The sequence below is a fragment of the Leptonychotes weddellii genome, chromosome 10 (assembly GCF_054177405.1).
Source record: "Leptonychotes weddellii isolate Sample4059 chromosome 10, ASM5417740v2, whole genome shotgun sequence".
In the NCBI taxonomy this organism is placed as follows: Eukaryota; Metazoa; Chordata; class Mammalia; order Carnivora; family Phocidae; genus Leptonychotes; species Leptonychotes weddellii.
Genome location: NC_138378.1, coordinates 98,944,897 through 98,962,128, shown reverse-complemented (window position 1 = coordinate 98,962,128; position 17,232 = coordinate 98,944,897). Strand labels below are relative to the sequence as shown.

General features: G+C 41.6%; 1 protein-coding gene across 2 annotated transcripts in view; it reads left to right on the top strand.

Moving 5' to 3' along the window:
• Nucleotides 1–17,232, top strand: part of RASGRP3 (RAS guanyl releasing protein 3) — a 97,462-nt gene that overhangs the window by 70,909 nt on the left and 9,321 nt on the right. Inside the window, exons 12-15 of one of the 2 annotated variants that reach the window (XM_081796955.1) lie at nucleotides 4,074–4,151; nucleotides 7,848–7,964; nucleotides 11,239–11,354; nucleotides 14,123–14,270. In XM_081796955.1, the coding sequence (XP_081653081.1) occupies nucleotides 4,074–4,151; nucleotides 7,848–7,964; nucleotides 11,239–11,354; nucleotides 14,123–14,270 (459 nt within the window). The remainder of the gene's footprint in view (nucleotides 1–4,073; nucleotides 4,152–7,847; nucleotides 7,965–11,238; nucleotides 11,355–14,122; nucleotides 14,271–17,232) is intronic. The other variant, XM_081796954.1, reaches the window with a different exon arrangement.

The window sequence follows — 17,232 nt, the reverse complement described above, 5'->3', positions numbered from 1 at the left end:
TCTGATTCTGTGGTTCCAGCCCAGTGGCTCCTCAGGATAGCACAGCCCCACACATGAGCATCGATCAGCAAGCCAGTTTCTATTTACAGCCAACATCCCCCCTTCCTCCCCACAACCAAGCAGAAGGTTCAGGGCACGGGAATATACGTTCATTCTTCCTGGCCACAGGCAGATGAATCTCTTCAGTGCAGATAGAGGAGACTCCCATCAGGTGTTCACTGGAGCCCAGTGGGCATTTCATGAAGCACATATGTGTTGGGATTAGAACCATTTGATTGACAGAAGCTGCCCAAATGCATGTGAAGGCATACATAAGTGCAGGTTCATTCGAAGGGACCATTCTTTTGCCGCAAGACTCTAGGTCAGGTTTTTGCCCAAAGTGATTGCTTCTAAACATGGCCCCAGGCGAGGAAGCCAATTCACAATCGAGAGCCCTGGAAGATAGAAAATAAGAACTCTTAAATGAATCCACAACTACTGAATGTCTGCTCCGTGCTGTGAGCTGCATAGCAATGTTTGAACTTTCTGTAATAATTGGTTGCCTTTTCACAACACTTCCCTGTACTTTTCCTTGGTTCTCACAGATACTCTCAGAGCTAGCCTCTGCAGGCCAGAGCCTGTAAATTCACCCCTGCCCCTTTGTGTTTTACAAAGGAAGAAACAGATTTCTAAAGGACAAAAGGCTTGCAAATGGGGAACTTCTGAATCCCACTGTGGAGGGGTGGGGGCACTCCCTCCCCCCCCAGTGATGGACATTTACTCCATAATATAGGAACATTGCTAATATTTATTTTATTTTGCATCTATAATAATTAAATAATCTCTCTATCCCTCTTCATGGGTATCTAAAGAAGGAGTTAATTATAGAACCAAATCTATGGGTCAGGGACTCTGATGCCATTTTTATCATTGTAAACTTACCCCTTGAATAGCACTGGGCACATGAAAGAAGGAGGACCCCGGCACTAAACTGTTGGGATTTGGATTGTTCCCCTTTTCAGGGAAGATCTAGAGAAGGCATTTTCCCTTGTGCTCCTACCCAATCCTGGAACCAGAAGTTTTAAAAGCTGATGCTTCTTGCTTCATGGTATATGAAATCATCTGATTCTTTTCATAGTATTTTTAGATCTATCAGTTACTTTTACCATTCTGAGTATATGCAAATAACTGGAAAGCCCCCTGTATTTTTACAGTTTCAAAAAGAAAAAAAGAAGAAGAAGAATTGCAAAAATGGTGAATGGCGATAGTTTGATGACCAAGTGTGTTTTATTTTACAATTCTCCAGTCAAGGCAATGTGGTCTGAATGTACAGGGTAAATCCACAACCATCTTTGCTGATAGGCTTGGATGTAAATGCAGCAAACTGTAACAGTGACTCAGGACATTTTTCAAAAACAGTCAGACTCAAAATATGTGAGACACAAGCAAGCATTCCTGAAATTCCATTGACAAGCTGCCTATAATTATAAAATAGAGGTGTATAGGAAGTACAACAGGTTACTCTACGCAGGGCCATAAAACACAGAGGCGATGAGAGAATGCACCTAGGTAGGATTGTGGCTGGGAAAGCAAAGAGCTGGCAGGAGTAACCCAGGGGCAGCTTTGCATTCGTTGATGCATGCGGTGGTATTTGACTGGGAGCCAAACCCTGCAGTGCCCACCTCTATGGCCCGCTAAACAAACCCTGCTGGTTACACGTTAACTCATTTAATCTTCACGGCAGTCCAAGGAGGGACCTATTATTTATGCCTCCCATTTTATAGGCTGGGAGACTGAGACCCAAGAAGGTTAATGACTTGCCCAGGTTCACAACAGTGCTAACAGACAGCAAACATTTGGAGAAGATATTTCCATCATAGCACCCGATACCTGTCCATGTGATGTATGAAAATACTCAAGGATGTTCTGTGTCTTTTGAAAGAGCATCTCCCCTACATAGTATGTGGTTATTGGGATTTCTGGTCAGATGTTCTAGCACACTTGTCATCCCTTCTCCAGCAGATGCCAGTGCCAATCACTAGAGGCCTAATCAGGAGGACAGGAACATGCTCATCAAAGTCCAGAATAACTCCTGATAACAAGGAATTGTTACTTGATTTTCTTTCTGTTTATGTAGTGTTCACAATGCAAGGCAGCAAGCTGTGGCTGGGATTACAGAGGCAGAAAAGACGGATGTGCTGCCTGCTTTCTTGAGGCTTAGAAGCCAGTAGAGTTTTCCATCGTGGAATTTACAAAATGGCGGGCAACTGCCCATGGCAGATGGGTTTTATTTGGCCCACATGGAATCATAAAATTTTTTAATTAGTTGCCAGTATTTAATAATGGAGATATTTCATATAAAACTCCAGATTTCTGGCTTCTTTTGACAAAAGAGAAGATATGGCACTTGTCAGGCTGACGACAACTTGCCTTGGCTGAGCAGTGGTTGTCTCCCATTCACCAGGAACCACAACTCTCCCTATTGCTTCCCTAACCCAGAGATCCATGTCAGATTCTACTTATCACAAATTTTTTTGTTGTTGAGCTCAGAGAGCAGGGCCCCAAGGTAATTACATCTGCAAAGACGTTTTTTGCAAAAAAGACATCGTTATACCAATGTTTCTATCAAAAGAGTTCTTTCATGCATCCCATTGCGTTCTTTTATATAATGGGCTGGCCCTTAGAGGCATTGGTTTGTGATATGGGGATGGTTCCTCTCCTGCAAAAAGGCGGAGCCCCTGGAGGTAGGAGTGACTGTTCTTTAGGGGAAGGTGGATACAGTGTCCATTCTTTGTGAGCAGGATTTTCAAGATCTGAAATGATGCTGGGGCAATTTTATAATAAAGTCAATTTTATTATGTTTAGAAAAAAATCTCTAGGTGACAAAGCCTAGGTAAAGCAATATATGACCCAATGTATGAAATCCTTAATTTAAATGTATTTAGTAGCTAGAATAGTGACTAGAATGGTCCTCAGCACATATTAGATGATCAATAAATCTTTGCTGAATGGATGAATGATTAATTCAAAAATGACATCTATTAATACCAAATTTTTAAAAATGAGAACAAAAAGATAAATCCTTGAAAGATGTCCTTTGCCTCTGAGTTTTCTCCCACTTCCTCCTCCTCGCTCTTCTCCCTCACTCCACACCCATACACATTAAGTCTTTATTTTTAGACCAAATATGTTAAATGTTTCATGCCTAAGTGGTCAAAGAAAGAACAGGGCACCTGGTTACATTCACTTCTGATGAAATGATGTGATTCATCAGGTATCTTAACATTGAAGAGTGGGGGTGGGACTCATCCAGGCTTATTTGTAGTCTCATGACTTCTGTTTTAAGTGAATGGGACCATGCATTTTAGGTTTTACTGATTTTATCCATACTCTTCAATCTTGGTCTATGTTGGTATCCTTCCTGCCCTGATCTTTCCCTCTTTCTTTGCCCAAGTCCTCCGAGTTAGGTCCTAGTTCACAAGTTCCTCTGTGATTCCGTCTTGATCATTTCTGTCTTCGGTGACCCCCACACATAATAATAATATCAGTAGTAACAGCTGCAACACCAAATAACCTTTCTTGACATTTCACTGTGTACCAGGGCCCCTGTGTAGCACCTCACATGAAGTATTCCATTTGATCCTGATCAAAATGCAATTCAGTAGGGACTTTTATGATAATTTCCACTTTACAGATGTGGAAACTGAGTATCAGAGAAGATATAACTGCCTCAAGGTGACAAGGCTAAGCAGTGGCAGGCTCAGCACTTGAACTCAGGCCCTTCGGACTCCAGAACCTCTCCCTCTGCTGTATACACCACCCCTGAACAATCCCTACCTCATTGAGAGTGTTGCCTTTTATTGATGTAAATACATCTGATGTAACTCATAGGATGCTGATGGCCATACTAGGTTTCCCTGTTTCTTTTTAAAAGTTCATGTTCTACCTCTACATATTATCTTTCTAATGCTCTTCATGCTCTCAAATTATTAGACATTGAGCTAACACATTGAGTTTGAAAAATATTTCAGCCATGTAAATAAATAAGTAAATGTGATCCAACATCATCGTTTATCCCTTCTAATTTGTTGTAGCTTTCTCTGGACCTCTACCACACAGAAGACGATATTTACAAACTGTCACTGGTGCTGGAGCCTAGAAATTCTAAATCGGTAGGTGGTGTTTTCTCTAAGGATCAGTGGCAAACACCATTGTTCGTCATTTATCGTAAGTGCCTGTTACAGTGAGGCTTTGTGATCTGAAGATTGAAGAATTTTAAAAATCTGTATTATTCCATTTTGCCCATGGAACGGCTGAGCCCTGACAGTTTAAGGATTATTTCTTCATATCAGAGGCTAATAAAGAAGAACGTTATTCCCAATTACTCTGTTTTATTGTTTATCTTCTATGTGTTGTGTCCCATCTGAGAACTTGTGTACCTATGGGGCATCCTCCCAACAAAAGAAGAACTCATCTTAATGTTAAAGAGCGTTTAGAGTCTTCAATATAAAATCTCATTTAGCATAAAATTAAGCTTAATAAATTTTGAAGACCCTGATCATAATTCACAAATTTCCCTGCTAATGACCGACTCAGGTCAGAATTTCAGTATCACATTGGATCATGTCTCAATTAATGGCTGACTCTTAGGAAAGAAACATTCTACACTGAGATTGAGGAAATTGCATTACTGAAAGTACACTGGTCATTAGTTTTAGTGAGTGGACTGTATCTTAGATATGTTTTGTGCTAGTAAGAAAATACCTGGGCAAATTGAAATTTACAGTGAGGATGTGGTTTGCATGTTGAAGGAAAAACTGTCTATGTTGGCTTCTTAGAGTCATATCCTGAGATCAGGGTTCTGATAAAGACCTCATGCCTTACCTCCTTACCGGTTGAATTCTGTGGCATGTTGCCAGAGACATGGACCTTAAGTGTGACCCTCTATTCTGATTCTGAAGCATCAGCCCGAAAGAGGCAGAATGACTGTGACGTGCTGGGAGAGTACGCACTTAAGTCTGAGTCCGTTGACCTGGTAGCATCTGTTCTTACGATCTTGAGTATGGTGTTTCCATCAGCATGTTCACCTCCCCACCAGTCCCCAGAGGCCCATCTCCTGGGGACACTGAAGAACAGACCCATGTGGGGAGATACAGGCCAAAGGGAGGAATGAGGGCTAGACTCTGCAAAGTTACCATGCCTAAGAGCTGGAGAGAAAAGCGAAGTTATTAGAAAAAAAGGAATTCATGAGCTCTTCTCTCACTCCTTAGCTTTGGTGTGAAGAAGCTGATTGCAGGGTGGCAAGCTGTTCCATGTGCACATGGCATTTCCACCACCCTGCACCTCCTTCTTCCTGTAACCGGGCACCTTAATTGCTACCTGTTGGTTGTTGGGCACCTGGTGGGGCATCATTATCTCATTAACTCTTAAGGAAATGGAGTCTGGTGAGGACAGGCGTCTCACACGGAGCACACAGCCAGTATGTGGGAGAACTGAGAGGTGGGTCAGACCTGTCTGTCTTCAATGCCTGTGCTTTTTCTACCTCGGGACGCTGCCCTTCATTTTCCCGCCACCCCTTGTATCAGGAACATGGTACGAATGACCATGTTAGCACACTTGCCTGAGTGGTGCTCTTTAGATTTGTTTAAGTTTATTTTCAGGATAAATTTTTGCCAATTGTTGGAGACATTTCCATCCAACGTAGTCTTTTTTATCTTTTATAAAAGCAGAAGCTTTCAAAGCGCCTTCCAACGGCTAAAATCCTCTGAATCTATGAAAATGCAGTTCCCCAATCCCTTTCCATCTGTCATCCTGTTTTGTGCTCTGGTTTGACATATGCTGACGCTAGAGAACAAGTATTATCAGGATGATAGTACTGAGAGCGTGTAACTCAGTGTGCTTACGGTTGGTGCTGGTGGACCTCACATAATCCCACTGTGAACCTTTGCTCTGCACAGCGTACACTTTGTGTCTCAATAATTCTTTGTGTTTTACTTTGTGTCTCAGTTTTTTCAGACTACCTCTAGGTCAAAAGAAATACCTCACAATTCCATTTTTAGGATAGTTAGGTCCAAACAATATATATTAATGTTCTAACGATGTAGAACCCACTTGAAAAAATAATACATGTCGAAATAAAAATAATATTTTAATTTCATTCTTAAATAACCACAGTTACTTACTAATGGATGTGTGTGCCTATTGGGCATGGAACAATTTATGTCTTGGAATCAGATTGAATACTGCCACCTTTTTTCTTGTTCCACATTGATTTTTTGCTTTGGAAAGAGATGATAGCATTGAAAGAAATGTAGCAGGACCTAATGGGGGAACTGTGAACTATTTCAAGCTGGTAGTTCACGTGGTGTCTGACAAATATGGAGTACTGCTGTATTTCCCTTGGAAGTTTGAAATATCTTTTGGTACCCCTATGAGTCCACTGCTGTATTACGGATGGGGCATCTTGTTACATAGTTTGGGAACCATGGGTTTATCCTTCATCAGATGAACAAAATGAAAAGCTTGATAGAAAGAGCCATGATGTGTATGATGTGTGTGTGAGTGAGTCTAAGTTTTGGTGATCATATCCAGACAGCAGGTAGTTTTTGGTCCTGCTGTCTCACCCACCTCACAACATTGTGAGGGGCTTAAATCCAGTACAGTTACTCCTCAATTCCTCTTGCAAACATGTTTATCCCCAATTCAGTATCAAATAAAACCTGCCAATACAAGTTTGCATGCATGCACCAGCAAAGATATTTATATTATTTGAGGGTCCCAGGGAGAGGAATAAAGTGCACAGCACTCTTGGCTGGTCTCCTGATAGGATTGTGTTTTTCCCTTGTGTTGTGTGAATATGTTGTGTGTTATCATCACTGTCTTCTCCACATTATTTAGTGAAAATGTCTTGCAAGAACATGGAAAAACATATAGAGAAAGCAAATTCACTGAAGAGGCTAGAAAGACCTAATTAGCCAAACAGAAGGGATTAAGGATTTTTTTTTAATTTAATTTATTTATTTGACAGAGAGAGAGAGACAGTAAGAGAGGGAACACAAGCAGGGGGAGTGGGAGAGGGAGAAGCAGGCTTCCCACAGGGCTCGATCCCAGGGCCCCGGGATCATGACCTGAGCCAAAGGCAGACGCTTAACGACCGAGCCACCCAGGCGCCTGGGATTAAGGATAATGAGAGAGATGGCAGCTTGAGGACATAAACTTGACAATTCTCGTGGGCCCATTTACTGCACACATCTAATTTTTCACCAACACCAAGTATTAAAGACTTAGACAACTGGTGTTTTATATATATTATACAAAAATCTGTATGGAGTATTATGTAGGTTTAAGGATGTTTTAGTCATATTTGGGGAACTTGGATGGAATTTTTGGGTGGGCTGGGAGAGCAATATCTTTTTTTCCATTTAAAATAATGGAATTGAGGCTACTGCTAAACAAAATGTACTATCCACAGGTGTATTTAGTCACAGATTAGATTCCACTGGCAAAGATGTTTTCAGAACATTTAAGTGCTACGTATATGTAAGTTTTTACTAGTACTATTAATATATAGAATGTATATGTCTTTCTTAGTGTCCCCTAATTGCTCAAGGCCTCAGATAAAGTTGAAAAATGTCTTTTCTCGGGCGCCTGGGTGGCTCGGTCGTTAAGCGTCTGCCTTCGGCTCAGGTCATGATCCCAGGGTCCTGGGATCGAGTCCCACATCGGGCTCCCTGCTAGGCAGGAAGACTGCTTCTCCCTCCCCCACTCCCCCTGCTTATGTGCCCTCTCTCGCTGTGTCTCTCTCTGTCAAATAAATAAATAAAATCTTAAAAAAAAAAAAGAAAAGAAAAATGTCTTTTCTCTGTCAGCAGCCTACCTCCCCTACAACGCCCACCAAGCCTGTGGTGCCCCTGGAGTGGGCTTCAGGAGTGATGCCGAAGCCAGATCCCACAGTCATCAACAAGCACATAAGGAAATTAGTTGAGGTAAGTGGTTGAGAGAGTGGAGATTGAGCACTAGAAGGCCCTTTTCTCTTTCCAGAATATTCTGTCATTGCCCAAGAATCAGCTGAAGTCAATGAAAACAGCCCTCTAGCAGGTAGGAGCAATTTAGCAGACACTTAGCTCTACTTGGCATTGGCCTCTAGGGGAGAGTATCCCAGAAAGGCCCTCTTTTCCCTTCTTGTCATTCTGTTCTCATTTGCCCAAATACCCTCAGCTACTTCCAACTCTTTCGGTAGCATTTGACGCCTCTACTATTGCCCCTGCAACTTGAGGGACTATTTGGGGATTAGAATCTACTCCTGAGAAACCTACATGGGTCACAATAAAATGCCCAATAAATTGATTGCACGAGGGTAGGAAAAGATCCTGTAGGTGCACAGTTTCTCTTGCTGTATATATTGGGGTCTGTGACACAGCAGCACAACGCCATTTGGGTCAGAAACATCACTTAATGATGGGAAAGTCTCTATCAGAAGTTTCCACATAGAAAGAAGAATAGAGGGGAGCCTGGGTGGCTCAGTCGGTTAAGTGTCTGCCTTTGGCTCAGGTCATGATTCTGGGGTCCTGGGATGGAGCCCCTCCACCCCACCCCCCAAGTTGGACTCCCTGCTCAGCAGGGAGTCTGCTTCTCCCTTTCCCTCTGCCCCTCCCCCCACCCCGATCATGTGCTCTCTCTCTCTAAATAAATAAATAAAATCTTTAAAAATAATAAAAAGAAAGAAGAGTAGAAGTGCCAATGTGCAGAAAATGGAAACATACCTGGCAGTAAAAACTATGACCCCTGATTAAACATCTGCTTTAATGGGTGGGTATGATGCAATAGGATCGTGTCTTTGGGATAAAATGAACATTTTGCTGGGGATGGATGGTTAAAGAAAAAGAAAGAATGTTCTACATCTTGGATCATCCAGGGAACTATAGTGCACTGGAAGAAAAGTTCTGTGGAGCATGTGAGGCAGCAAGGAAAGGTCAGAAAGGATGAAGGAAGGCATTGAGAAGCATAAGGTCCAGTGGAGACCATGTGCTGATGTTGTGGTCACAAACCCAACTTGGAGCCAAGGAAGGGGGATGGGATCCAGGCAGGAAAGAGTTGCAGCTCAGGAAGGTCTGGAGCCAGGAAACGAAAGACAGAATGATTCTCTCCCACTCTTTTCTCTGAATGCTCATTCCATTACCTGCTGAAAGACTTTCTTTGCTCCATTTGGGGAGTCTGTTTTGCCCTCTCCCCTGTCCTCTCTCTCTCCCTCTCTCCTCCCGTATGCCATCTCTCTTATTTTCTCTCCAATTCCAATTTCATGGGGGAAGGTTGGCCCAGTTTGGATAAATTGCCTACTTTTGGCTCAATCAAATGAAAGACTGGGTTTTATTATGAAATTTGCATACTAAATTTTATTCTACAAAAAGATTGTACTTTCAACATAAATATGGATTTTAGGCTATAAATAGTAGGCACTCTATAATGGTCAATTTTAAGCAATTTTGATTGTAGATAAATATTGATATTGGGACTTGCAAAAAAAGGTAGTGCTTTATGATTTTGCACAATTCAGTTATCTATAGATAAACTTACAATGGGTGCTAAACAGTTATATTTTTAATTAAGCAATTTGTTCATTTATATCTTGGTCATCTCCCAAAACACTTCTGAAGCAGTTTGCTACATAGGGCAATACGAATAAAGTAGAATAGACAGAAACCATAGGAAAAAGGGAGAAAGACTCGTTATAATCTTGCATACATGTGTTTCCGGGAAGAACTTAACAAACCTTTTTGAAAATCCGATTTAGCAGAGGGCAATGGAAGACTCCTTTTATTTTTCTCTGATTATAAAGAGAGTCAGAATCATTGTAAATATGCAAACTTTTCATAAAATAGAATCCAAGTTTTACTTTTAGGTCGTGGGAATTCTGCTCTCTAGGGATAAACACTGATAATTTGTAAATTATCTTGTATGACTTTATTCCCCCCCCCATAAACACACTCACACCCACGTATGCCTCTGAGTAACATTGTTCAACTATTTTCCTAGAATAGATTCCCCTAAGTGGAACTACTGGGTCAGAGAGTAAGCAGACTGTTCTCCAGAAAGACTGTGGCTATTGACTTCATCAAGTAATATGAGAATGCCTGTTTTCTCATACCCTAGGAAATTACCAATTATCTTAATGTTTTCCTATCTGAGAGGTTAAAAAAAGTTTTCTTTGCATTTCTATAATTATTAGCAGAATTGAGCATTTTCCATGAATATACTGGCCATTTGTATTTTTACTTTGGTGATCTCCCGTTTTCCTTTTATGTCTTTGCTCTCATGTATATTGCAAACAATCTTCAATGTCATTTATCTTTGAATTTGTTAGCTGGGCTTTTTCGATTCAGATATTTTGCATTTTATGTAATAAAATGTTTTCACTTATAGCTGCTGACTTTGATGTCATGGTAAGAAAGGCCTTTCCTACTCAAAGATCACAAAATATAAAATATATTTTTATCTATTTACCTTTCATACTTTTGTAGCTTTATTTTTTACATTAAAATATTTAATGCATTTAGAATTTAGTTTAGGGGCAACTGATTTTGTAAGATTATTAGCCATTACCTCAACAGTAATTACTGGATAATTTTTAATTTCCCTATGGATTTGAAAACATACTTTTTGAGATTCTAAATTCCTGAATATACATAGATCTATTTCCAGACTCTGCTATCTGTAGTAAGTTATGGTACCATGTTGTTTTGATTAATGTAGCTTTGTAGATTATTTGATTTCTGATAGGACACATTCTCCCTCATTACTTCTCATCTTAACAATTTTAGGCTATTCTTAACATGTTCACTTCTATTTGAACTTTAGAATCAAATTCTCACTGGAATTCTGACTGGAATTACATTAAAAGTATACTTGAAGTTTTTGGATAATTTAACATTTTAAAGCTTCATTTTCTATCAGCATGGTATTGGCATTTGTGAATTCACCAAGCTTAACTCTTACTAAAACTGAAGTTTCAGTTTAGACCTCACTTTCTCCAGGAAACCTTTTAAAATCTCCCTCCTGTCTCCCCTCCCCTCATGGCACCCTGTTTTTATCCTCAGCATTGCACTTATCTTCTTATACCATAAAGGCTTCTTGATTTCATTATCTCCCACTGGATTCTAAGCTCCTCGATAGAATAATATGCTAGTTATCACTGCTTTCCCAGTAAGTTCAGAGCCTGACTCATAAATATTTATTCCATAAATATTTGTCTTTCCTTTGCAGTCTGTGTTTAGAAACTATGACCATGACCATGATGGGTACATCTCCCAAGAGGACTTTGAAAGTATAGCTGCCAATTTTCCCTTTTTGGATTCCTTCTGTGTGCTGGACAAAGATCAGTAAGTTTTAATTTTGTTATATTTTAATGCAACTGTCCTGAGCAGAAAATTAGTGTCAGAGGAGAACAGGGATACCTTTAACGTACATCCTGACAGCTTTAATCCCAGCGTGTTGATGAGACAAGTCTGATGTTTTGCTGATTTTTTTCTTGGTGTCCACAAACATGACTGGTTGGATGAAATCACAGGGCAGACTGCACCATCGGTGTTGAGTGTGATGCCCATTTGCAAATGAGCCTGAGTCTCCATTTCCCATGTTACTTCTGCTTAGCTATTTCATCAACCCCCAAGCCTCCATCAAAAAGAGTAGGGGAGAAATATAGTTACACCTAGGCTGGTAGAGTCCTCAGCATCAGTGGACCTAAGGGCAAGACTAAAACTCACCAAGTAAGTAAAATTATTTTAAGTTACTTACAGTCTTCAGAAAAGCAGGTGATATCTACAGATAGCCAAGAAGTGTCCTCGCTTTGTTTCTCTCTTTGCTAGCTCAAAGGTTGTTTTGATAAATGAAGTAAAAATATATTTCTCTTTAGCTTCAAATGATTCCTGGAAAATTAAATGACTTTAGAGGCTAAGATCCAGCTCATTAGAAAACAATGATAAAATATATACATATTGTGGAGAAACACTGGCATTAGTAATCTGACTGCTTAATTTTTAATTCTGTGAGATTAGTTCCTAGTTTAAAAATCATCTGTAATGAGGTGTTAGATTTTATATTGGTGAAATGTCCAAACTATATCACCTTAGAATTCTTTAATATTTTTGTTGGTGTGAGAATTTTTAAAAAATTAAATCTGTAAGTAATTCAATACACCAAGGAAAGCCTTGATATTTTATCATAACATCTTGAAACCTTAATTCATCTTCATTGTATATCTAGAACAAAGAATACTTTTTAAAATAAATTAAATTATTAGAAACATAAACTTCTTTTACAAAATAAAATTTAAGTTTCCTGCTAACTACCCATTTCCCTTAGTTTGTTTCTGTCCGTGACATGTAGGTAGGACACGAACTTAAAATCACTTCCTATTCTTCGTTTCTTTTTTCTGCTGGTTCTTTAGATGGACCTGACACTGTTCCAGAAAAGATATATAAATAAATTTTTTTCTAAAAACGAAGGTTTGAAATATTCATAGCTTACATGATTTTTGTCAAAGAAGCTGAGATATGTTGATTTTGAGAGGCGAGTAAAACATCCAGGAGGAGATTCTAGCAAGCTGTAGATATGGTACCAAGATTCAGGAGAACAGTTTTGGAGATATTGATTGCTAGGTCTTCAGCCCAGCCGTGCAAGCTGAAGTCCCGGGCGTGAGAGCAAATTCTGTTGGGAAAGTTGAGAGCAACATGAGCTTAGGGCCTGAGGACTGCAGCTTGGGGACCCTTCCTCCCACATGGCAGATGAAAGGGACACATGGATCCTGCAGGAGAGCCAGAGAAGGAGGAGCATGGGAGGCAGGAGAGAAACGGGGCTGTGTGGAATCACAGGGGTACGTGGAGGAGAGAGTGTCAAAAAGGAAAAACCCTGTCTGCATGTCACATGCAGCCAGGAGGTCAACAACGTCAAGTAGTGAGCAAAGGGGGTGCCTGGGTGGCTCAGGCGGTTAAGTGTCTGCCTTCAGCCCAGGTCATGATCTCAGGCCCTGGGATCGTTCCCCATGTCGGGCTCCCTGCTCAGTGGGGAGCCTGCTTCTCCCTCTCCCTCTGCCTCTCCCCCTGCTTGTGCTCTCTTTCTCTCTTTTCTGTCAAATAAATAAAATCTTTTTAAAAAAGTGAGAAAAGGCCACTGAGGACATCATTGTGACAGTTTCAACAGAATGGTAGGGTTAGAAGCCTGTTTATATGGAGGGAAGAGTAATTGAAGGAAATGGGGGAAAAAACCCCTCTAATTAATATTCTTTTTGAAAACTTTGGGAGTAAGAAAAGGAAGAGAGAAAAGACAGGTGCCAGGGATGGAAGCAAGATTGAGGAAAGACATTTTCCAGGCGGGGAAGTTGCGAGCGTATCTTTACACAGAGGAAGGAGCGGGTGAAGAGACTGCGCAGAACCTGGAAGGAGCTGTGTCCTGTGAGACTGCAGAGTAGGGGATGGGAGCATGACTTCCTCAGAGACAGGAGGACCCAAGAGAGGACAGATGAGATACAAGGAATTCTGAATTGGCACAGAAGGGTGTGGTCTCCAGCACAGGCCGATGTGGAGAGAAGGCAGTATGAAGATCACCTACTTCATGTGGATTTGATCTTCTTGATAAACAAGAGGTCTGGATATGTGCTGGTGGGTGCAACCAGAGGTTCTGTGTGAAGAAGATCTGGAAGAATCGCTCTAGGAAATGGTCTATAAGCCAGTAAGACATGAATAAAAGATTACCAATGGCAGTGGCCTGGATGACATCAGGCTGAATGAATTTGAGAATGGCGGGCCCAGTTATTACAGTTTTTTGCCTTTCTCTAGCAGCCTAATTCTTGCACACCCTATTGCTAGGGATGCGCTAGAAAGGAGATTTCCTTCTAGAAGCTACCATTTGGTAATGAAGGAGACTTTCTGTGCTACGGAGCACAGGATACACATACGTATCTTCTCCTTACTAAGAGCCTTTGGCACTAAATGCTGTCCTTCAAGGTCCTCTCCTTTCAGAAAGAGCAGAGAAGTAAACACTCCCCACCTGCTTTTGGCCACAAAGGTTTGGGGAGTTGGGTGATCACAGTGTGTCAGCCACTTAGCAACATGGTCTTCAAGATCCCTCCCTTTTCTGATTCTCTTCACAGGGATGGCCTTATTAGTAAAGATGAAATGATGGCTTACTTCCTGCGAGCTAAGTCCCAGTTACACTGTAAAATGGGACCGGGATTTGTCCATAATTTTCAGGAGATGACCTATCTCAAGCCAACCTTCTGCGAACACTGTGCAGGATTTGTAAGTCTGTTTTCCATTGTTTTCTCTTGTGTGTAATTTGTGCCTCATTCTGAGAAGGTAGGAAAATGATACACCAACGGAGTCCATTGTCTGCTTTAGATCAGAAGTAAAATATGATGGCTCCCTGAAATTAAAAACTAAGTTGAAAAGCAAAAACAGGGCGCCTGGGTGGCTCAGTTGGTTAAGCGACTGCCTTCGGCTCAGGTCATGATCCTGGAGTCCCAAGATGGAGTCCCGCATCAGGCTCCCTGCTCCGCAGGGAGTCTGCTTCTCCCTCTGACCCTCCCCCCCTCATGTGCTCTCTCTCTCTCTCATTCTCTCTCTCAAATAAATAAAATCTTTAAAAAAAAAAAGCAAAAGCAAACTCTGCAGGTTTCACTATGTTCTTTCTAGGAATGTAGGGCTGGTGACAGGAAAGGATAGTGAGGCTTGTTAACTCAAGAGAGCAGTTTGTCTGTTAATCCCTGCCAAGGAAAGTTCGGCCCAAGGAGCCTTGGCATTCATGGCTAATACTCATAGCAGGTGCAATTAAGGGGATTATTTATCTTAGCCAGTTCCTCCCAGTTCTTGCTTCATGTGATGTCAGTCACTAGAAATCCATCATGGCATGGCTCAATGATTCATAATTCAAAAGGAAAAAAAAATCTTTTCGGAGGGAAGATAGTTATAATAATAAATAACATTTATTTGGCACTTGACAGTAATGAAGTACTTCCATACACGTTAATGTAATTAATCCTCATGACTAGCTCATGAGGCAAATATTTTATTCTCCCCATTTGCCTATCAGGACAGAGAGGTTCAGAGGGTATAAGTTTCCCGGGACCCTACAGCCCATAATTACCAGAGCCAAGGCTCAAACGCAGGTGTTCTGACCCTAATCCCGTGCTCTACGTACACCACTGCACAGACTGGAGATCGTACACTTCAGTTCCCCACATTGGATAATTCTCTGGCAACTAAGGGCAGCGTTGGTCCTGATACTGAACAAAGACTCATGCGCCCTGCAAGTCTAGTTGTTACCCAGGGTGTAGAAGATGAAAATGTGGTCCTCTAGGTGAGGCTGGCCCGGCAGCCCGCATGACTACCACTCCTCTGTCCAGAGGCCAGAACTCAGCTGTGCTAGCTTCATTCAGCCATCGTGTTCCCCTGGAGACCCATTTGAATTCACGGCTGCTATCACAATTGCCAAAATAACAGTTTTCCCATCCCGTGCTTGAAGGACTGGCTTTGAGGGGCCCAAGGACAGGAGTTTGTGTTCAAGCACATACTCCCCTGAGAATGGGTGAATAAGAGGCAGTAGTTACCTCAAAGATGGCCCCAGGTGGTCACTGCAGTGGATGTGATCAAGGGGCAAGGCCAGCCCACCCAGCTGTCCTCACCCATCCCAGAGAAGGAGAGATTCTTCTTCTGTCAGGTTCACCACTGGGATTTCATCACCCGACCACTTTATCATACAACAAATATGTCTCCTTTTTCATATTTCTTTCCTCTGATGGGAAATCTTGGTTGTATCTACACCAAAAAATGCTGAAGTAGGATAGGGCCATGTACAACTCTTCTGCAGAGCAGGGCCCAGTGAATCTGTTAGGCCATGGCTTAGCTCCACGGAAAGTCAGGTTGAGACATCTGCCCTTTGGTATGGTGTGAGAGTTGACGGGCTCTTATCAAATCTCAAGGTCTTATCTGTGCTCTCTAGTCCTTCTGGGTATCTTTCCCTTCTGTGGAGGCATGGGTTCTGTAGAAGCAACAAGGTGGTCTTTCTCAGGAGCTTCCACACTTCCCTTCCTGACTCATCAGAGCAGGTTTGCTGGTGCTAGGTTCTTGATGCATCTGTGATAAGGTATAAAGCTCTGGACTTGAGTCTGGAACCCTGACTTTGAATCTCAGTTCTGCCCTTATTAAATTTATGTCCTTGAGCAAATTATTGATCATCTTTGAGTCTCTGTTTTCCTATCTGTAAAAGAGAGTTAATTAGCACTCCCAGTCCAGTGCTCCTTACACCATAGTCCGTCCAAATCCTAAAGCAACCTGAGGTCTCAAATCAAAGGACTGTGGGAAATATTCCTTCTGTCTGTGGCTGGCACGCTGACCCAGAGCCCCTTCCTGCCTTGTGTCGTCTCCTAGTTATTAAGGAGCATTAGCAAGCAGTGCCCTGAGTTTCCCTCCTGCTAGGACTCAGGCTTCACTCTATCTTTTCTAGCAGTTCCTGCAGCTTTGCTAATAATGTGCCATATCTGGATATTAGAATGCTTCTTCTTAAATCTTGTCCTTTCTTGTCCTAGATCAGTGGCTTTTGCTCACACACAAAACACCCAGGAGCAGTGGCTTCCTGTCCTTCCCTCATGTGACACATCCTTCTTTCCCTGCTCACTAGCAACAAGACCTTGCCAAGTGACTTCACCTCTCGAGAGCCCAATCTGTATATACATAGCATTGGATGAGTGAATACACATAAAAAGCTTAAAACTGTGCCTCTCACACAACCAAAGTTAATAAATGTTAGCTATCATTACTATGGGTATTACTATCACCAAGGTCTCTGTGAGGAAACAATTTCTTATCACTGCACAGTTTCCCAGATGTGGGACCTTGCAGATTATTTAATTCTCTGGATCGTCCCACTCACCTTTTATGGGAGAAAAACAAAATTATCTTGAAGGTCCCTGTATCTCTGACATGCTGGGATTACCCCAACCCCACTTCCCTTTTCTGCATAGACTGCCTCTCACCTCTTCTGGTCATCCGAGGTAACAAGCCTTGCTGCCGGTTAGTTGTCTTAATAATCTTTCCTTCCCAGGACACATTTACATCTTAATAATGTACTCCGGAGGACCCGCTAACTTTTAAGACTCAAAGGAATCACTTTCCACTGGTGGAATTCCCTTGTCAGAAAGAGGGTTAAGGATCAGTCTTCCTGATGCCTCGAGTCACTTCACATTGGCAACTATTTATTCTTCTT